Source organism: Eleginops maclovinus, chromosome 15 (genome assembly GCF_036324505.1).
Source record: "Eleginops maclovinus isolate JMC-PN-2008 ecotype Puerto Natales chromosome 15, JC_Emac_rtc_rv5, whole genome shotgun sequence".
NCBI lineage: Eukaryota > Metazoa > Chordata > Actinopteri > Perciformes > Eleginopidae > Eleginops > Eleginops maclovinus.
In genome coordinates, this window is record NC_086363.1 from 8,470,547 (window position 1) to 8,492,215 (window position 21,669).

Here is a 21,669-nt window from a genome sequence, read left to right on the forward strand (position 1 = left end):
ATTTAAGAAACATTTGGAGTGGATCAGAGCTATAATTGGTGGATATAAAGATGGATATGGAATTGCGTTCCGTTTCTCTGAAAGATGTTTCTGTAATTTCTGATATTAGGTTATATAAATACAATTATAGGTGTAATTTCGAAAAAGTAAGTAATAAAACATACATCTTCTGATTACATGTCACTCCAAGGTTTAATTTGCTTATTCTCTGTCCTCAATTTGCTATATCAAAGGGAAAAAAGTACATAAAAGACAGGCAGAAGTTACATTTCTGTTTTATTAATTGCTAATAATGAAAAGAAAGAGGAGCCCTTTCATTTGAAATCACCTTGATAAACGTTAAAAACACAGTAGCTGCATTCAATATGTATTGAGAAAGTCTGATATAACAAAATACACCTTATGCAGAGAACTTGAAAAAAACCGCCTGTAACCGATAAATAGGGGTCAGAGCAATGTTCAAATCAAAAAAAATGTATAGCGTTTCGAAAATGCATAACCTGTGTTTTTCATTTAGGAATGGAAAGCACAATGGTAGTTTGTGCTGAAAAGATTATATATTGCTTCCTATGTTAAAGTTTAGTTTCTGCTCAGCATCCTCATCCTTTTTTTTCAATACCGTTTCCTGCCAGTCATCACACAACCAAGATATACTCTAGTGGTCTTTTACCAGTATGAAACACCTTACTAAATATCAATTAGACCTCATCCATCTGAACCCAGCTTCCATATGTACTACATTAAACGTATACGTGATCTCCCAGCATGCAAAATATATGATGAGAAATACATGGATACAATCGCAGAGCTGCTTAGATAGAAACACTGTTCTCTATCTCCACAGGGTCCAGGTATGTGTAGGGCAGTTCAAGATGTGAGTTTCTTGCTTTTATTGCTTCACTGAGGTACGACAATTCTGCTTGGAATTCCTTTATCATCTGCTTAGGCTCAGGCTCATCAAATCGTTCATCTGGGTATCTACCCAAGGGAATCTGTCACAATGACAAAATCAGGGAACAAAATTAGACTGGCAAAGCAAAGTTTGTGGTAAAAAAAGAAAGTAACATTTAAAAAGCGAGGACAGGCCATCTTCTTTAAGTATTTAGGAGGCCAAACTTACATAGTCTGTGTATCTGTCTGAAAGCAACCAAGTCAATGCTGCAAAGCTGACTGTATCACCAACATCCGGGAGGGTCTCCAGGACTGTCTTCATGCTTGACTGCCCCTTAGTGGTTGGAGGAGGTTTGCGCAGGAGGAGCGTGCCGTTGGGGGCCCAGGCGAGGAAGTCATACTAAATTATGAAATCAAACATTACATGAAGAAAAGCCAACCTTCACTCAATTGTATTGCCCAGCTTATGTCCTGCTAAACAAAATGGTTATTGTAAGGGAAACAAAAGCAGTTGGCTGGTCTGCCAAATGTTCTATAAAGTAAGTGTTCATAAAAACGTATACTTGATCAATATATATTCTAATGCCCCAACTATTTACCTGCCCACTGTTTACGGCAGCATGTTGAACCGTCGTTGTGAAGATCACCATGGTTGTGAACTTGACCACTTCCTCTACAGAATAAAAGGCTGCTGGAATTCCTATTGGCAACACAATACATTCATAATAATCACATATATTGTAGTCAATCACTGTCTGCTTTTAAATATACTATTACATATATGTTTTATATTTACAAGTGAGTTCAAAACATGGGATAAATACCTAAGTCTTTGTTTCCTAAGAAGCCACGTGTGAAGATCTCACTGATCCATTCCTGCAGCTCAGTGTCTTTATGCACCTCACTGTCTGAGGGATAATAGTGCTCCACTACTGCCTTCACAAAGCTGGTAAACACAGAACAGTTTCATTTTGAATAATATGAGTGTCTGAGAAAGACGGAAAGACTCTAAGCTGTTGTTTGTACAATGAATCACTGCAGCAGTCACAATATTTATTAATAGCTCAAACCTGTTGATGATGTTCCACAGCTTCAGGCCATCATCTCTGTAGTAAAAGTTTGGGATGGACTCCAGTCCTTGTGCAGCGATTTTCTCCGGCAGACAGAGAGAACTGTAGGTCATTTCAGAGACAGCCCTTCTCATAACCTCCAGTAGTCCATCAAATCCAAGTGAACTCTAACAAATCAAAAATACACATATACATTCAGACACGTTTCTTGACATCAAAAATTGAAACCATCTAAGTTGCAAGGTTTGCTATGATACCATTTTTATTGATATTCACAATTATGTATTTTAAAAAGACTTACTTTACTTAAAGCCCCATCAGGTCCTAAGAGACTTACGCGGGCTCTAGTGTTTATGTGAAGAGTGTGCCGGAAGTGTGGAAACAGCAGCTGATCAAACAGGAAAAACATTTCAAAGTCAAAGTAAGATGCTTATTTCAGAATCACCTCATCAGTGTCCATGCAGGAAGCTATAGGCAAACACAACTGAAATCAATTACAGTTTTTGTAAAAATAATGGCTCATAAAACCAGTTTCCAAAAAGTGAATGAATAACAAAATGATCTACAAGTAGGCCTACAATTAAAGATGCAAAAACAGTGAGATGAATAGACACATTTAATACACATGAAAGATGTGTTTCATGCTTCAAATGATGTGTATAAGATGTTTGCAACATATTTACGGATACGTGCTTCTGGCCTCTGGCAAGCTTTCAAAAAGGCTTTTCTTAGAATAGAGTAGTTTCCTTTGGTATTCACATGTTGTGTTACGTTAATGTCAGCATAGTCACGTACAAGGTACATTCAACCTTGCAAAGTTATGGGGTTTAATCAAGGAAACCTTTTTGCAAGCATTGCTCTTTTTTTTACTTTGAAGCTGATTTCAAGGGAATACAACAACAAATAAAGTGCACCTGCACTGCCTCTGTTGTGTGGAGCAGTTATACCTTGTAAAAGGGGTGAATCGCGGGGAATCTGCGGAGAGCTGCAACAGCGAAGACCTCTGCCAGAAAGTGAGTTCTCACGAGGTGATGGACTGATTCATGATCCATGCAATCTGCATTTTTAATGAACATCTTGGCTAGCAACCAGTCAGTTTCTGGGTCACTGGGCAGGAAGATGGGGTTCTTCTCAGATGGTTGTTGATTCAACTGGAAATTGATACAAATAGATGATTAACTCTCTCTTTACGATACCTTAAAAACTGTCTACCATGATTGCCCATTGTAATGACACATTTGAGCAAGAACTGATCATTTCTTTTGAATTCCCATTACATGCTGGCTTTTAAATGGATTTCACAGTACCTGTATTGCAATTGGCATCAGTTTGTTTTCCCAGTTCGAGTAGAACAAACAGAGACCAGCAGTCACATGCAGAGGTTCACTATTATAGACTCGAGGGGGAATTCCATCCATCTTCTTCTGGTCATAAAGGAACATATTGCCTTTCTGGAAGACATAAGCAAGAAGTGTTTAAGACATCGAGAGGTATCGCAGATTTATAAAAATTCAAGGCAGTATGACAGAGGGTTGGTAAATGGACAAATCGTGAACCTGAAACAAAGCTTACCATCCATTTAAAGTTAATCTTCAATCATACCTCCATTTCCTTCTGCAGAGAGCTTCCCTCTTCCAGGAAAGGCTTCACCATCTCCTCTGTGACCGGAAAGTTTGTGGGAAGCTCTGAGCAGCGCTTTATAACACCGGGGTTGACTCCATTCAGAAACTGATAACCATAAAAGTCATCTTCTGTCCAGTGCTCAGCAACATACTCTGGAAAAATAGTAATTGATCTATTTAAAATATACCATCATTATATGTTGGGTTGAATACGAATAACAATTGGTACATTTAATAAATAGTATAATATAATTTATCCCCAAAAATGTATGTTTTTTTCAGGTTCAACATAATGATCATTGTCATTGACTGTAAAGGAAGCATGTTGGTCTGGTATTTAAAGAATTTGAACTTTTACTGAAATACTTAACTTTGTAGAAAACAAATCATTTTACAGAACAGTAGAAACATCTCCTGAATATCATCTGTTTTTATGAAACCATGACATAGATGTAGTGAAATACACTGCAAACTGGTGAGGGATAAAAAATACCTGACATTGTTGTCTTTTTATACCAGAATATCTTTTTTATGTCTTCAATGGTCTCCCATTGTGCAGTAGATCCATACAGCCCCTTGACCTTGAGTTCAATACCACTGAAGTAAAACATGGAACAATTAGAACACAGGATAAAACAACATATTTAAATGAATGTCAATTTACACTTTCCCTGAAAATATAGAAATCTAGAGAAAAGAGGTGAATTGTAATAATATATACACATATATATTTATATAAATATTGACCCACGTTTTAGCTTTTGAGTAAAGGATATCAGCTGCTCTGGAATCAGAGAAGCGGATTTCAGCTGGGAGCTCAGACACGTCATTGAAACTGTTGATGTGGGATAGTCCTTCATCCATAATCTTCCATCTAATAAAACAAACAAAGTTACCCAAAGCCACAAATACATTTCTCCAGATAAACTTTGGTGACAAACTGCAGCTCCACTGCACACATGAAAACTTACTGGTAGAAGTTCCTTTTAAGCATCAGCTCTTTCTTTCGGTGGTCAATCAACAGGGGATGATTATCCTCAAAAGCTTTCATTGCTGAGACATGAAAAGAACATAATAGCAATCCAATTTAAACTTACAAAGCCAACAAGATGTACAAAAAAAAAATGATATTAATAAAGGTATTATTTGGGGACATTGAAGCAGACCTCTCCCTCCTCTCAGCTCCACCGGTTCTCCCCTGCCAATCCATCTGTAACAGGGGTACAGAATGACATCTCCTTCGGGAGTCGTCACCACCATTTTGGAGAAGTACCACTCATCTTCTGGGAGATATAAATACTGGACCTTCTCAACCTTAACCAGCAGAAGTTTGCCCAGAGAAAAACTGGTTTTCACGGTGTAGCTCCCTGTCTTGGAATAAGAATTATAATAAACATGAATATTTTTCAAAAGTCACTGAATTATCTGTTAATAAAAGTCTGCTAAAAAGTCTCAGTCACAGACTAATAGTGCATGCTGAAACCAGACTACAGCCTCCTACAACAGACAGGCTCAGACAAAACCGGATTATAATTTAAAAGTTTAACTTAAATAAAAATATATAACATGTGATCAGCAGTTTTGTAAATTTGATGATAGCCCAATACGTCAAATGGAGTACCAAAGCTCTGTCTGTTAATATTAAGGCTTTTTCCTTTACAAAAGTTGCTTATTTCAAATGAGTCCTCTTACTCTGACCACTGAAGTAAAATACTTCATTGGGATGTATATCGAGTGTTTATATCATTGTTACATATTGAGAGTTATAGCAGTTAACGTCACATAGATCACATGTTGAAGCAGGATTTGCTGACACGTTACATAAATGTGGCTATACTGTATTCAAACTCACAATGGGTTCAGAAGTTTGTAGTTTAAAAGGTGTTGAACTCTTGTGGTATACATTTGCGTTCAATCTTGCTCTAAATTATCATTTGAAATCTGATTACCCCACCCTGGCCTGCACAGCCATGCACCTTCCCCCAGCCACTGAACTTTTTGCACTACTTACTAATGTTACTGTACATACTTTATATTTATTCCGTTATACACTGTACCTACCTCAGCACCTCATTACCTACCTCATTCTGCAATTTCTACCTCTACCATCACTTGAATTCAACTGCACTTTACATACATTATGCCATTTGCACTACCTTGCTGCTGTTTACTCATACATACCTTAAACTAATCTCTGTTTACTTTTTACCATTCTACTGCACATACCTTATTCGAGCTGTTCATATCCTTTATTATTTATATTTCACTACCTTCATATGTATATACATTCTCTGCACTTTTACTGCTTTACTTGCACTTCTGGTTGGATACTAAACTGCATTTCGTTGTCCTAGTACTTGTACTCTGTGCAATGACAATAAAGTTGAATCTAATCCAATCTAATCTAATCTTAAGTGCTTACTTGATGTTGCAATCTGTTGTTTATATTCAAGTGCATATTTTTAACTGGGTTTTACTTACTGCCCCTCTTTGAAAGTCGATGCCATAGTTGTCCATCAAAGTTCGCTCACTCTTCCCTTCAGTTCCAAATAAGGTGACATAAACGTAGTCTGATGTTCCTGCATATGGCATGTCACCGGTTGTCATCTCTAGCTTGTACTCAGCCATGGTCCCCCTGTAGAAACATTTTGGAAAAATAAACACATTTAAGTCTCTTAATTTACAGAATGAAAGCTCCAATACGAATCAAAAGAAAACAGTGCAGACATGCCTGTGCATTGTTTACCTTCTTTCAAGAAAACATTGTTATACCTAAAACATATTTTGTCCACAGGCATCCAAAAACCTTGTTACGCTCACGTTATTACATTACAATTCATTCAGCTCTATACCTTCTAGGTTTTCCCTCGCTGTAGTCTGTCCTCTTGCTTACTGTCTGAGCCTCTCCACTGTGAATAAACTTTTTGAGACTCACTCTCCTAATGTGTATTGACAAAGAAGTGGGTGGTACTCCCACCCAAAATATTTGTGTTGTTCTGCCTCTCATTTAAGTACATACCTGAAGAGGTTGAGGGGAAGTTGTTTAAAAGCAACTTCTATTCTGAGAAAAAACGTTGGTGGATGTAAATGATGTGCAATTAATTGTTCCCCTTGCAATGACATACACAATGTGTACAAATCTTGCATCTGTGGTTTTGAAAGCCTATACATGTAGGTTCAGAGGGGGATGGGTGTAGCAGTTAACTAAACGACTCATTCTGGCAATAATAGCCTCAATTCTGGTTTATCATATGTGATAAATCATGTAACACATAAGAAACACACATGGTGAAAGACTTTCAGGAGGGTTGAGGTTGAGTCCCCAGAGAATGACCCATATGCAGTCAGTCAAGGCAGCCAGGAAGGTTTGGGTGATTTATTGACAGAAAATAAAATACACTGCTACTTGGCATAGGCAACAAGTCTGAACCAAATTAACTTGGGCCACACAGTAAGACACCAACACTGAGCCGAGAGACAGCCCCAAGGTGTTTTTACAATGTGCCAACACACACCAGATCATTTGTTCAAATGGCATGAACAACATGAGTGTTGACCTCCACTATAACATTAGAGCATTCATTTCACGATCATAAAGAAAGATGTCCACACTGTTCCTAAGTCCAAAGTTAAATACTATACACCAACTGTCCGGCTACTCCTTTAGATAACAGTGTAGAGCTCAGACTATACATTAGAGCATTCATCTGACGATCATCACGATAGCCATCTGTTTACACTGTGCTTAAGCCCAAAGTTAAATACTATAAAATAAATATATACCAAGTGTTCAGCTACTCCTTTACTTCCTATTGTAAGAAAGTGAAGAGTCGTACTATATTTGAAGCCCAATCAGGCACAAACACATGTTAGTTTTATGTTTTATGTACATACTTTAATGGAGGTGTTGGATCAGCAATTGTATAGAAACAAATGTCACTAAACTAGAAATACAACCAAGATGCAAGCCTCCCACCCTGACTACAACCCCCACTGTGACATAGATACAAGAGGAGATGTAGATCTTTACAAAAAATGTTGTATTTCCAGTTCTCAATGGTTTGAGGGCAAGGAGCAACACATGCAAAAAAACAGTCATAATCACACCAATAGATTGGGACAAAAGCTTTAGAAGAAATGTGGGACAACCCAAACACTTTCATCACACTGGAATGCATGGCAGTCACATTTGATAACTTAAACATATACAGTATATGATAGCCGGTACAAATAGAGGGTGACTTCATCACCAAAAAAGAACATTCAAATCCAAAGAAACCTGAAAACTTGAGTGTGTTGTTTTAAAAAGGAGAAATAATGTCCAAACGCCAGACTTTGATTGTTTGACTGGGTAGAGAGGTTGTTGATGCTGTAGTGTTGTTTACACCTTTTCCCCCAAAATGTAGTTTATTTTCCCCAGTATTTAGATTAAGAGTACACTATCTGTTTAACTCTCTAAAATACTGATTTATTAGTCCCTTTGTCTGATTTCTGGTTCCATGCACCTACATGCAAGTTCTTGCTGTTTCTTGTGGTAATGCTTTCTGATTTGTTGTAGATGTGGCATCAACAGTACTAACTGTTAGGGAATATTTATGTTCTGACTCCTGTCAGTGACTGCAAAAAGTAACTTTCCCCCTGGTGGTGTTTTTGAGTTATTGCAGCTTTAATTACCAGGACCTTCAGTGTTCAGTGTTCATGCATAGAGAGTGCTCCACCACAGAGAGTTGGTTGTCTGAGCCTTGGGAGTGGAACTAACATTTCACACACAAAAAAAGGCATAACTGAGAAGATTCAGTAAATCAACCTCAACCAAAGCTACTGGGTCTCTTTTTATTGGTTCGCTATCTGTCAGCAAGGACAGAATAATTTAGCTTAGCTGTTTAACCTTTGACCTAGTTCATTATTTTCTCCTTCCTCTGTCTCTTTTAGCGATGGCATATTTTTTCGGCCTTGCAGGTGCTGTTATGTTCATTAAGAAGGGGCAGCCTGGGCTTCCGAAGCCTTGTTCCCATACTGGGTACAAGCTCATGCTGACCTAAGATTGGCTTTATTGTTTAGGGACAGCCGGCGCCAGTTTATCTGGCCCCAGATGCTCCAAACACCTTATTTTTGACCTAGATGACGGTTTTAGTTAGACGTAGGGCCCATATTTGTTTAGTCTGGTGACTGAAGAATGTTGATTGTCCATTCGGAACTAGTTAAAACCTCGGACTGCAGTAGAGTTCTTCAGAATTGGTCGGGCAACCGCTCTATCAACTCGTGGCTGCAGTTAATGTGTTGTCGATTCTCCGGCCGTTAATTTCATAACAAACCTTCAGTGTTTTGCCATCAAAGTTCCAGCTCTCCCAGTGTCTGAGTTTCATCTCGATTGCTTCAGAAGTTTCCACCACACTAACATCTGACTATTCAGAGATTAAGTTCCATACTTTTTTCAAAATCCTGTCAAGTTATTTATTAGGAAGTATTTACTTGGAGATAAATGGACACAAGCAATCAATCAGCAGCTCTGTAGAAAGAGAGGGTCAAATATTAAATACAATTCAGCAGCAAATATTAGCAAGCACCCCCTGAATATGTTTGTCTTTAATGAATGAATCATTAAAAAAAAAGTAGTAACTACCACACTGGTAGTTTTAAAAATGCAAAAAACAAAATATATAGTTCAGATTATCTAACATGCAACTCCTCTTTGATTGGAACTGTGTAAATAAACCTTGTAGAGGCAATGAATGACTGGGAAACTGCAGTGGCGACCATAAATACTTTTTTCTAATGAGCCGTTGAAGGCATATACTGACTGATATTGATTAAAGCTGTATTTTAAGTACATGTTACTAAACACTGTTGTGAGCTAAAACAAGAATGCAGACACCAACTGTTACGTGCAAATATGCATACATCGAACATTGAGCTTGCAGCACTGACAGTGTAGATGCAGCTTGTGAAACAAAGATTTGAGATATTTGTTTTAAGGAACGTTGACGTTTGTTTGCCAAACTAAATGCTGCTACAGAATTTGCAAACCTCCCTCTGCTCATTCTGACAGGATTCAAAACATGGTTAGCAATTTGATACTGTTACATTTGTAAATGTTATTTGATTAAGAAATGTAGTCGATGACCATATAAACCGTAGCCTCATACTAAAGGCTGAAGTTGGAAGTTGCTGAACATAATCTATTGGGTAACACGGACGCAGCTGTGCCTCACATCATGGTTCACTCATTTTGATAAAACACCTGTGCCTCAACTTTCCTTCCCCCCTTTAATGAAACCTACTTAACGAATGTATTTGCCGTTTTTCTTTTAACCGTTTGGTTTTAGTAAACTTGCAGTTGAACGGTTTGGTGAAGAGATGCAAGTACAAAAAACAAACTACATTCATATAAATGTGAAGCTTTACTTTCAGGATAACATTACAGTTATGACTCAGATGTATAACATTTGCAGTACATTGGACAACAAAGTGAAAGTTAGATGGTTTGAGTTGAACCGCAGTTGAAAGTATTTTTCTTGGTCAAATGCCAAGTTTAAATTGCTGGACTGTTTTCAATTTCTTTCGGGTTCAAATAATTAAAAGGCAGCTCCAGCTTTGAGTTCCTCTTGGTAATAGCCACACTGAGGGAGGACAGCTCTGCTTGAAAATCTTTGATCATCTGTAAGGCTGCAGGCTCAGCAAAGCTTTGCTCAGGATAAATACCCAGAGGTACCTGACAGACAGAAATCCAAATGTTATGCAAGGGAATGTGAAATCTTTGAAAAAAAAAAAAGGTAGAGTTACTGGTTTTTGATTAATGAAAGACACTCACAAAATCACTAAAATTCCCCCTGAACAACCAGGCATATGACATGACAATTATGGAGGTTGATTTTTTTGGCAGATATGCCAAGATGTCCTCCATGCTTGACTGTCCCTTTGTAGTTGGAGGAGCTTTGTGCAGGATAAGTGGACCATTGGGACTCCAACCTAGATAGTCAAACTTAAAAAAATAAAAATATTCTGGTTAAAATTATGGGTATGATTTGAGAGAAATAAAGTTGAATAAATCTTATTGGTTGGATTTACCCCCCCTCATTTACATTTTTTTTTTTTTTTTTTTAAATGGTAGAGATGCATGTTGAATTTCTTTAATCCCACCCATAATGCTACTGGGTAAGCTGTCACTGCTCACCACTGGTAGTTGGAGCCAGCCAGCAAGCAACTTTGTACAAAACACAAGGGGTGTAACATTAAATCATTGAACGATAGGATATTGCAAGTGGTTGTGTCTTCTTTGAAGAGAGCCAGGCTAGCTGATCCAGTGTTCATGCTGTGCTAGGGTACAGGCTTTATGTACTGTATTGCATCTTTAGCGCAAGGGGGATAATCAGCATCTACTGTAAGTAGTTTAATCTCCAGCCTCTTCAGTAACATGTTAAAGTTTCCTTGGGGAGGATACTTTACCCCCCCGATTGCTCCTATAAGCATGTGTTTGGTATAGGAGTGTAAGTTTGTCACTTTGACATGAAATGTACAAACACAAGGGTGCTATCCGTCTTCTCATCGAACTTATGGCCAGAAGGCAAAAAAGCCCATTTCTCAAAATGGCAAACTTCATCTTTTTTTTTTTTTTATTAACCAATGAAGGTTTCACATGAAATGTGCAATTGAGATTACATACTAATTCGAAAAATTCAATATTTACCTGTCCACGGTTCCCTGCAGAATGCAAAACTGACGATGTGAAAACCACTGTAGTGACAACCTGGATAAGTTCCTCCACAGTCTGAAGGCTTGAAGGAAATCCTGTCAAAAAATGTTTGAGTTAAAAGCCTACTACACATTTCTCACAAAAGCATCTCATCCCACTATTGTAAACATTTTAAGCGCCTGGGAAACTCCTTCGTTCCTGTAGCCATCAGGCTACACAACAAGGGGTTAACCATGTGACTCAATGAATAATAACCAGGATTGCCCAAAAAACCTGCACAATAACTTCGACTGCACACGTGTATATATTTTCAACAAAACAAAATCCAAATGCATGCAGACATTTCTAATTATTTTCTGCTCTAACAGTTTGTTTTAAAACCGTTATCTGTACAGCATATCTTTGTGTGAATCTGTCCTCATCTCTATCTGTTGCTGCATAAATGCTTGAATTTCCCCACGGGGATTAATAAAGGTACATCTCATAAAGCTCAAAATGTAATTTGTATCTTTTGTTTTTAAATCTCATTCATCCTTTTACCTACTGCTGTCTATTCTCAGAATGCGATACTTTGTTTTCATTTAAGTTTTTGATGCATTTACAGCAAATTGCACCATCCAAGCAAGATAAAGCCTTCTGGAAAGATAGATTTTCCATTTATGTTAAAACTTTATTGTGAAAGGAGGGGATATACTCAGAGATTAAAGCCAATTTATATGATATTCTATAATCCGTCTCTAATGAACAAAAATAACTACTGCAAAATATGTATACCTGAGTCATAATTTCCAAGAAATCCGTAGTAAAATATCTCATTGAGCCATTCCTGGAGCTCAGAATCTGCAGACACTTCACTGTCAGATGGATAATAGTATGCCACCAATGATTTGATGAAGCTGAGGAAAACAATAAATGTGTCAGTATATGAAGTGCATTTTCCCATAGCTATGACAAGATAGAGTCTTGACATCATGGCTTCAATATCCAATTTATGGTCTATTAGTATACTTGTCCCCCTAATTGTTGTTGACCGCTAGCAAGCAGAAAGCCACCTGTTGATGATGCTCCACAGCCTCAGTGCATCATCTCTGAAATGAAAGTTTGGAATAGACTCCAGTCCTCTAGCTGCAATGTTTTTCGGCAGGCAGAGGGAGCTGTATGTCATTCTGGAGAGCCCCCTTCTCAGTAGTTCTACTTGTCCCTCTTCAGCAAGTGTACTCTGGAAAAACAAAAACTGGTACGTTTCTCCGTGCTCATTTTGGCCACATTTCAAAATGCACAAATGTGATGTTATTTTCTCTACATAACACTTCTCTTCGTCCAAACAACAAAACAAAAAAAACGAACACTTGACTCAGTTGATTCACAATATTTGAACAGTTATAGAATTGACTATGCAGTATGTATAAGAAAGTCATACCTTTGAAAATAATTTACCAGGGCCCATAAGTTTCTCACGACTAAATATGCCTATAGGGAGGGTAAATCGATGATGGGGGATTAGCAGCTGTAAGAGGTGAAAGAAATGAGACATAGGTGACAGTCATGAACCTACTGTAATATCATTGAGCTGATTAAAGTACACGCATCTCATATGGCCTGCAATCAAATGAGACAACATGAACAAATAGGGCTTACCTTGTACAAGGGGTGATTCTTCGGGAGGTTGCGAAATGTCGCCATTGTAAAAACTTCTGGTAGTAGATGAGTCTTCAGCAAGTGACTGACTAAGAGGTGATGGAGGGTATCTGCACTCCTTACAAACAGCTTGGCCAGCAGCCAGTCAGACTTCGAATCGGTAGGTAAAAAAATTGGGTTCTCCCCTGAATGTTGCTGACTGAGCTGAAGGTGGAGACAATTTTTTAATTTGCAGAAGGTAGTCAAACTTTTTTAAATTTAGATTAAATCACAAGATATGAGAAACCTGAATTGCAATGGGGAGTAGTTTCTTCTCTGGATTTAGGTACAGCAGGCAGAGAGCAGGAGTCAACACAGTGGGTTTACCATCAATGACAGTCGTGGGAAGACCTTCCATGATCTTGTAGTCACTAAGGAATATATTGCCCTTCTATAGGAAAGAAAGTAAAAACAGATGAGTGCTAAATGGGAACATCACATCCAAAAATTAAATTGAAAAAACCCACTGGAATTTTTTTTACCGTCATCTCTGCATTCAAAGAACTTCCTATGGCCAGAAAAGGTTTGACCATTTCTTCTGTTACAGGGAAGTTGGAGGGCAACTTCGAGCAACGTTGAATTATGACGGGGTTGACTCCATTGAGAAACTGGTATCCAAAAAAGTCGTCATCCTTCCAGTGCTCCGACACGTACTCTAGGACACAAATGATTCATTATTAGAATAAAGATGTTTAACAGCAGTTAAACACTTTACTGAGATCCTACCTGCTAAGGGTGTCTTTTTAACCAATGAGGTCATCTTTAAGGCCTCAAAGCTTTCAAACTGCTCATAAGAATCTGTCAGACCTTTAAGTTTGAGCTCAGCATTTCTGGATAAAACGAGAGAATAAAAGAGAAATCACTTGTTGCACTAGATATTTGATTTAGACACTAGCATTAGTTTTCAAAATAAGTTACGTTGGGGCACTTGCATTTCTTTCCTTGTGTTTCCAATTTCAAAGGCTCTTGAGAACGATAACCTACTTTCTGCAGGAAGACCATTTGCATCTTTGCTGTTCAAAATGTATGGCAATCCTTCTGCATACGAAGCCCATCTGTGGAGTAAGAGAGGAAATAAAAACTATCCAAAAGTAATAAGTCCCAAGCAACAGTCATAGAGGTGGACCTTGGTACACTGCAAATTAAGTTGATTGAAAACTCACTTGTAAATAATTTTTTGTTGGACCAATTCTTTTTTCCTTTGGTCTACTAGTTTTGGATGGACATCTTCAAAAGCCTTTGTAGCTGTGTGGTTTAAAAAAACATTAAATACATGTGCTTAAAACGTACATAGCTTCTTACAATTTTGGGAATTATTCCACTTACCTCTTCCCCCCCTCAACAACACAAACTCCCCCCTGGAAAGCCATCTGTGACAGGGGAAAATAATTTCACCCACTTCAGGTGTCGTCACCACTAATGTTGAGCAAAACCAATCCTTCTCCAAAGAATCGTGCTCCAATTTTAGGAAGAGAAGACATCCCAACGTAAAAAGGGTAGTCACAGCAAATGTTCCTACCTGTGGTTGGAGAGGATGATGCATTCAGGATTCAATATGAATAGATGGGCATTAAGCTTCTACCAAACAGTTTCCACCCTTAAGTTTTGTCCAGAATTCCCATCAAATGCTGGAACAACAACCACTTAATAAGGTTAACAGAAAAAAATTGACTATTCAAATTAAATTTGTTTTACAAATTACCTTCCCAGTTGTGTCATCCAATCCAAAACTTGTCAACTGAATGCGCTCTGATTGCCTTTCAGTGCCGATCAGGGTAACATACAAGTTATCAAATGTGCCAGCATGTAGCATGCTTCCTGTGGTCACTTTCAGATTGTACTCTGCCATAATGCCTGGCTAGCTACAACAACTGAAACACAATAGGTAACAAACACTGATTACATGCAGTAAATAGCTTTCTTCCACTCCAAAACTTTCAAATATGACATCATCCACCATGCATAAACATTATGAGTTTTCTTGGTAAACTGATAGAGCTCCATAGACAGATAACCCACCTTTTCAGTGGAACCACCAAACAGGTGTAGCAGGACTTGCGCTTTTGCAATTTAAAAGGAAATCACAGGTGTTGAGCATTCCCTAATTAAGAGTGTCGCAACCTCATTATTTTCTATAGGTTGATCAGTCAAAGAGGCCCAGATTGAGAATCTGTCTTAAACACAACAGTAAGGTAGTTAAGCTGCTCTTATGATCAATATTTAGAAGAAGTCCCATTCATAAAGGTCCCCAAGTGTTACATTTGAACTCCACCACTAAGATATTTAAGAAAGCTCCAGGGGTTTCTTTAGTCAGTCAGAAGTGCCCAGTAGAGGCCACAGCTACAAACATGCCATATCTTGGAAAAGGTGAATTCAATGATGGCCACACATCTAAAAAGTAAGCAGGTTAATCATTGTTACAATGAAATGCTCACATCTGTTTGACTCTCCATAAGGTACATTTTTACCACACTTAAATTGGACTGAGGCTTTTTTTCAGAACAATGAAAATATCATTTCTGAGAATCTGTGAACCACGTATAACATTTGGCTGAAAATACATGCATTAACCAAACCTGTCTATGTTTAGTATGATAATATGGTATTGGTGTTTTATAGAAATGATATAAGAAGCAGAGATCTTTATGTAACTAGCTGAGATCAGGTATGTGTTCAATTTACAGAGAAAAACACACATTAAAGGTTAAGGTTTTCTCCTTTTATCAAGGTAGATCAACAATGAAATCATGTATTCAATCAAATCAATTGATTTAAAGAATAAAACAAATATACTTAGAAGGCTATAAAGACTTTATTAAATGGTAGTAAATCTCATGAGTTGCCAGGCTGTCCTCACATTTATATCCATCGGGTTTGACTTGTGTCCTGACACACTCTGGGTTGACACCCGCTATAGGGATAAGAAAGACTGGATCATTTATTGTCACATCAACAAAGAAGGGATTAGCAAATCATGTGTAAAGTGCTGGCATAGCTTCTGTTACACAGAGATAATGCAACATAACCAACAATATGCTTTTACCAAATGGCTACTACTCAAAGGCAAACAGTTATACAGTATATCTTGCAGTCATATAAATCTATTGTGCATATTTGTCTTCAAAAATATATATTTTTCTATCTTTCCAGAATAAAGTGGAACTTTCAGCACAAATCCATGCTAACTTTTTTTTTTTCCACATAGGGAGACCATCAACAAAATACCTTCATTGTGACAAGTATGGTGTTATTTATTTAAGGCTTAATCATAAGTGAATTACAGGTAGTTATTTATTTTAATGATAGAAAATCTGTTATTGCAACATCCACATAATCCCACTGTGACTCTCGTGCAGTTACAAGAGGCTTGCCTCGTAAAGTCAGGAGTTAATGTGACGCAGGACGCGGCGCAGCGACTGTCCATCTCGTGCAGTGCACATGGCAGGAAGGGGTACGGGCTCTGTCTTGTGCTCCGCTGTGTTGTAGTGACACTTCTTAAGATGGTTCGACATGCTGGGGAGATCATTGAAACCCCACGACGACACCGGGCTGAAGGCAGTGCTGAATCTCCACACCTGCTTCAATAAATAAAAAAAGATTACTGAATGAAGAGATCATTGCATATCAATCATTTTAGAAGGGCTTGAAGCAATTTGTTTACGCCATTTTCCCCAAAAATATTCTGCGAAGCTACACTTCTTTTGTGACAGCATCCCAAACTCCACAATCTTATTCTAGCTCAGTGCTTACACTAATTTACAAAAATGTAAAATGTTATCCTAAACAAACACCCACATATTTAACCAGAAAAATCAATCTCTTTAAAACTGTTTTGAAGTTATTATTCTTTAGTCTATGTTGCCTGTAATATTGTAGCATTTACTGTAGAGTTATTTGAAATGGTTTCTTTGGCAAAAGCACATACATCTTTGAAACCATTTTTATTTCAGAAGAAAACAGATAATTAAAAAACACTGACCTACAGTATCTTTAGAATACAGGATTGCTACTCACTCTATTTTTTATTTGCCATGATACAGTGCCAGGGGTACCAGGGCAACGTCTTCGCTCCCACTGCAGCTCCACTATGCCTCTTGTCTGGAGGAGGCTGGCACACACCTCCCTCATAGTCCGTGACACCAGAGACAGCTGGCACAGGCTGAAACTGTCGAGGAACCCAGCTATATGCCACAATATCTCAATGGGAAGCCCACTAAGTTGGTCCGAATGGAAGTCAACAGGAATGTTTGCCCCTGGGCAAGGCTGAACCCCAAAGGACCTGAGGTGCCTGTCATGAACCACTTTGGCCCCCTGGGTGGATGGGTAAAACCTTCGCTGAGAGAATGTGCAGCCATAGTATGCCAGCGGGCAGCGGTGCTCCATCCAACCATTGAGACCAGCGTGAATGTCACCATGGACATTTATGAAATGGGAAGAAAACTGGTCCCTGCGCAATGACTGACCACAGACGAAAGGGAACATATGCTGGTAGCGAGGGTTACGAGGGAGGTATCGGTTATGTGGGACTGCCTCTACCTCCAGGGCTTCCAGAACAAGGCAGAGACGGAGAGTGCGGAAAGGGCTGGGGTAGGAGAGCTGGGGGGCCGCATGGTCACAGGCAGATGCAGAAGCTATGTCCCCCACTCTAGTGTTGGTAACCAAGATGGCTGCAGGGAAAGTGAAAGTCTGTGTGCCAAAGTCAACACGGTAGCCATCAACATAGACTTTGTCAGAGATCCTTCTGCACTCTCTAGACTCCTCTAAACAAAAGAACAGCGCTGCTGTGATCAGATCAATTTCTCCCAGACCCATGGGGTCTTCATCCTGCACCAAATCTGAGGTATCTACTGCCTTGTCCTCCATTTTCGGTCGCAATCTATACAGTGACCTGTCTGGGAAGTAACCTATCCGTCCATTAGGTAATGAACATTGGCCTTGGCCCCTATAAAAGTTGTAGTTGTGAAACTTATGATCATGCCCATGGTTTTCTAAAAGAGCTAGCCCCCTGTCTTCCAGCACCACATGACCAGCCCTCTGTGCCACTCCCTGTCTGACATGCAGCGGAGATGCCATTTGAGGGAGGACTGGGTCCTGAGAAACCCCAGCGTTCAGGTCATCTTGAACCTCAACAGGAAAGGCCTCCATTGCTCCTGATAATGGTCTATTTGCTGTTTTTAAAATATTTGGATCTGTTCCGTTCAAAGCCCCATTTCCTATCAAACAGCTAGAACAGACACTTAGAACCTCCATGTCTTTTTTAGTTAAACCATCAGCGGCTACTGGTGTTTTAATTTCCAGTTCATTCTTAGGGTCGCAATTGTTACTCAATGTACTCATCTGAGTAGCAGCTCCACTGTTCACACACTCTGTGCTGCTGTCAACAGAGGTGGCATTGCTAACAAAGTCCAAAGCAGCAGCTAAGCTTCTTGCAGTCTCCACTGTGGCCTCGTAGAGTTTACTGAAATGCTCCTCATTCAAGCCATTAATTCCACTGGCAATTCTCTCCTTTGCCAAATCTGACGGGGAAGGTTGTGGGTGGTGTGAGGATGATGACTTGGAGGCCTCAGGGGCGGATGTAGGCAAAGATGAGCCTGTTTCCCTGTTTTCCTTACTAACAGGGACAAGCTGCTCTCCTTCTGCAGTAGGTGCCATGGCAATAACTTTTAGGGACTCAAGTAGTGTACGCTGGTCCTGAAGAGCAAGTGCCATGTCTAGCTGCTCCACCTCCTCCACTCCACGGCTCAGGCTTTCATAGGAAGTATAGTCCAGGCAGCTAACGGGCCATCTGTTCCACTCCATAGTGCAGCACACCACTCCAGCTGGACACACTTCAAGGTGAGCATACATTTGGTTACGCACCAGGTTGGCGGGACAGCCATAGTTTCTGTTTAGGCAGGGGACCCTCATCAGTGGGCACATAAGGTGGTGCTCATCAACTTTGCAGGAATGAAATACAGCCCCACACACTAAAGCACAGCTCATAAGATCACAAGAAATGTCTGGTTGAGTTCTAAAGTTGCATCTCTGATTAAAGCAGGACATGCAGTGAACATGGTCTTCCTCCATCTTCAGACTCAGGGGGTGAAAAGAATCGAGTGTGACTGAGAAAATCCACTGTCCTGCCAAACAAGCAGAAAGAGCAAATATTGTCAGTATTTAAGAGATGAGATAAGACAACAAAACAGAGAGCATGGTTTCAATGTGTTGTGTCGGATCTTCTGTTACATATATGGTTTGGTGTAGGACCAGGCCTTTTACCCCACTTTTATCCCCTATATTTACTTCAGACCACCAGATGTCAGTCATAGTGCTTGTTGAGATCTGACCCCAGAGTTTAAATTTTTAAAAGGACACTTAAGTTTTAAGTATTTACAGACACATCTTTCCTTTCTTACAATAGAGGGGTTTAAGACATTTTCAGAAAAACCTTGAAAAATAAAAACATTGTGAAAGTAAATTGCCTGAATTGAATTTTGATTGATGTCTGATTGTGTACAGAGCGCATGTGGGATTTCCTCTCAGTAGTATGAAAGGGCAACGCTTAATGAGTTCTTAGTATGAAATCAATTAACTATAAAGATAAATTACAGTGCCATTAATGCAGGTACTGTAACAACAGAAGTGAAGTGTACCTGAAAATCTCGAACACACAGAAAGGCCCATTTCTTTCAATACATCTAACATGGTTGCAATTGTATTTTGATTGTGTAGACAGAGAACTGAAAAATGTCAAGTTCTGCAACTGAAAAGCACATCTACGGTGCTACTGCTGAAATAACACAGAAACTATCTTTCTGTTTCCATAATCACTTTATCAAATAATACAGTGATGGAATTTATATGCTGACACTAAATGAACGTTAACTAGTCACTAAGCCATTAAAGCATACATGTGTGTCTTAACTAAATCCTTAATGGCTGTACAAATGTAGCATGCAACTGTTTGGATTTCAAAGTGAATCAGGCTAACATTACTTAACAAGTAGCAAATCAGAGAGCACAAACAGATGGAAACCGAGATAGCTTCCTACCAGGAAGACACAGTAAGTCAATTGTAACTAGCTTCACAGTTAGACCTTAAGTTTACTTGCAACAATCAGCACAGAACTAAAGGAACCGGCGATTAAAAGATAAGCTTTATAAACAATTTACAATAATGTTGTATTACACCGTACCTGTTGTCAACATTTCTTTTGTTGTTAAACCAACTTGATTTTAAAACAATGGCAAGCTAGCTATCTTAGCCGGCTAATGTTGGCTAATAACAGCTCGGAAGTTCACAACAAGCTAACAGAGAGCTAATGTTAGCATGCGATTAGTTCCTCACCTTATCGTTGTGTGGGTAGAAAAATGTATGCTGAGATGTGTAGTGTTGTTACATATGAATTCAACTAGCTGTTGCTGTATTTACTTCTCCTCAGAAAATGCTAATGACAATGCTAACTACAATCCTTGTCATCTAGCCCCTTTTTTTTCTGTTCAAAACTTTATTGACCAAGATGTTGAGCCGTTTACATTTTCTTTCAAAGGACTGATGGCTCATATCAACACAAAAAAGAACACCATTTTATTAAATACATAGACATCGAACCGCTTTGCCATTTAAAAAAGGCAATTATTTTAAATCTGGAAGGTATGAGTTGTCAATAAAACGGTGTATAAAGTGTTAATAAAGTAAACCTATCCACCAATAAGATCAAATAATTATCCTCTGGCTCCTCGTATACAATTATTTCCTTCACCTAACAGTTAAAAATAGTGCTTTTCATTAAAATGAGTTATACAAATCTGAATTGCATTTCAGATGTTTTTGAGCAGTTCATTTCGACTTGGTCTACTGAATCCTGCTTTACCAATATTCAACATACACTGAAGTAAATGTTTCAATTATATTTAATTGTATAAATAAAAGTCAGATAAATCATTTTTTGTACACCTGATTATATTGCTCTAAATGTCTTTATTTGTTTCTTGAAAAACAACAAACATGCAGTAACCAGTAATAACCACGAGATGTCAGTGTCCTCTTATTGTGGCGAAGCAGCCTCCTGGCTGGTAGTGGTTGGATTTCTGTCGGTAACTGAGGGAAATGCCACTTTTGGAGGTCGGGGTCACCTACAAAACAGCACCCCTGGAGCTGGGAGGGCTGACTCATGGACACATCAGCAGGACAGTGCTTAGTAATACTGAATACACTTGTCATGAGGTGTTGAAACAAACCCATGCAGTCAGTCGGACCATCACCATTTACATGATCTAAAAAGTAATAAGATAAAATGAGGTCTGAATTCGTAATGATTTTTAAAATAAATCTTTATACATAAAGCTAATAAAGCAGTTTCCAACTTACAACTTACAATAACTGTGTTGTGTGGATTTTGCATAAACACAGAATATGCAGTCTGTTTTTAATGTGAGAATATTGCATATTTGATTTTCCACAAGACACAGAATAATGTTATTGACATTATTGTTTTACTGCTTCATATACAGTATGTTTGCTTCATTTTATGAATGGCCTTCTTAAAGTTGCCAGGCAACTATAAAACAATCAATACTTTAATCCTTATGTTAAGGCTAGCATTGAAAGTAGGACAACAGACAACTAGAAGGTCTAAAACTAAACATCTATACTAACCTGCGTTCAACCCACGCAGACAGCAGTCCTAGAATAAACCGAGTACCGCTGTCACCCTTTGCCCTGAAGTGTGGCTGC

At 38.7% G+C, this 21,669-nt stretch overlaps 3 protein-coding genes across 6 annotated transcripts; all 3 read right to left on the bottom strand.

The window, feature by feature from the left end:
* Positions 1-812: 812 nt before the first annotated feature.
* LOC134876478 (hydroperoxide isomerase ALOXE3-like) lies at positions 813-6,211 on the bottom strand. The gene is made up of 14 exons (XM_063901422.1): positions 6,065-6,211; positions 4,750-4,954; positions 4,555-4,636; positions 4,335-4,457; positions 4,077-4,180; positions 3,564-3,736; positions 3,269-3,412; positions 2,909-3,112; positions 2,263-2,349; positions 1,962-2,128; positions 1,716-1,837; positions 1,491-1,591; positions 1,121-1,291; positions 813-992 (listed from the first exon to the last, which is right to left on the bottom strand). Exons 1-14 carry the CDS (start codon positions 6,209-6,211, stop codon positions 813-815), a joined length of 2,010 nt encoding a protein of 669 aa, XP_063757492.1.
* A 3,760-nt stretch (positions 6,212-9,971) lies between these two features.
* LOC134876692 (polyunsaturated fatty acid lipoxygenase ALOX15B-like) lies at positions 9,972-15,029 on the bottom strand. 2 transcript variants are annotated; one of them, XM_063901759.1, is made up of 15 exons: positions 14,973-15,029; positions 14,656-14,824; positions 14,280-14,472; positions 14,117-14,198; positions 13,886-14,008; positions 13,680-13,783; positions 13,436-13,608; positions 13,201-13,344; positions 12,915-13,118; positions 12,697-12,783; positions 12,329-12,495; positions 12,051-12,172; positions 11,271-11,371; positions 10,395-10,565; positions 9,972-10,295 (listed from the first exon to the last, which is right to left on the bottom strand). In XM_063901759.1, the coding sequence occupies exons 2-15, from the start codon at positions 14,800-14,802 to the stop codon at positions 10,116-10,118; spliced, it is 1,998 nt and encodes a 665-aa protein (XP_063757829.1). In that variant the 5' UTR covers positions 14,803-14,824; positions 14,973-15,029; the 3' UTR covers positions 9,972-10,115. The 2 variants fall into 2 exon arrangements, with proteins under 2 accessions (XP_063757829.1, XP_063757830.1); XM_063901760.1 differs by lacking the exon at positions 12,697-12,783.
* Positions 15,030-15,743: 714 nt separating this feature from the next.
* LOC134877379 (F-box only protein 30-like) lies at positions 15,744-20,440 on the bottom strand. Of its 3 annotated transcripts, none has more exons than XM_063902892.1 (3): positions 20,281-20,440; positions 16,968-19,067; positions 15,744-16,531 (listed from the first exon to the last, which is right to left on the bottom strand). In XM_063902892.1, exons 2-3 carry the CDS (start codon positions 19,017-19,019, stop codon positions 16,334-16,336), a joined length of 2,250 nt encoding a protein of 749 aa, XP_063758962.1. In that variant the 5' UTR covers positions 19,020-19,067; positions 20,281-20,440; the 3' UTR covers positions 15,744-16,333. The 3 variants fall into 3 exon arrangements, with proteins under 3 accessions (XP_063758962.1, XP_063758961.1, XP_063758963.1); XM_063902891.1 differs by having other exon boundaries at positions 16,968-19,072; XM_063902893.1 differs by having other exon boundaries at positions 15,744-16,528; positions 16,968-19,072; positions 20,281-20,439.
* Positions 20,441-21,669: the final 1,229 nt, after the last annotated feature.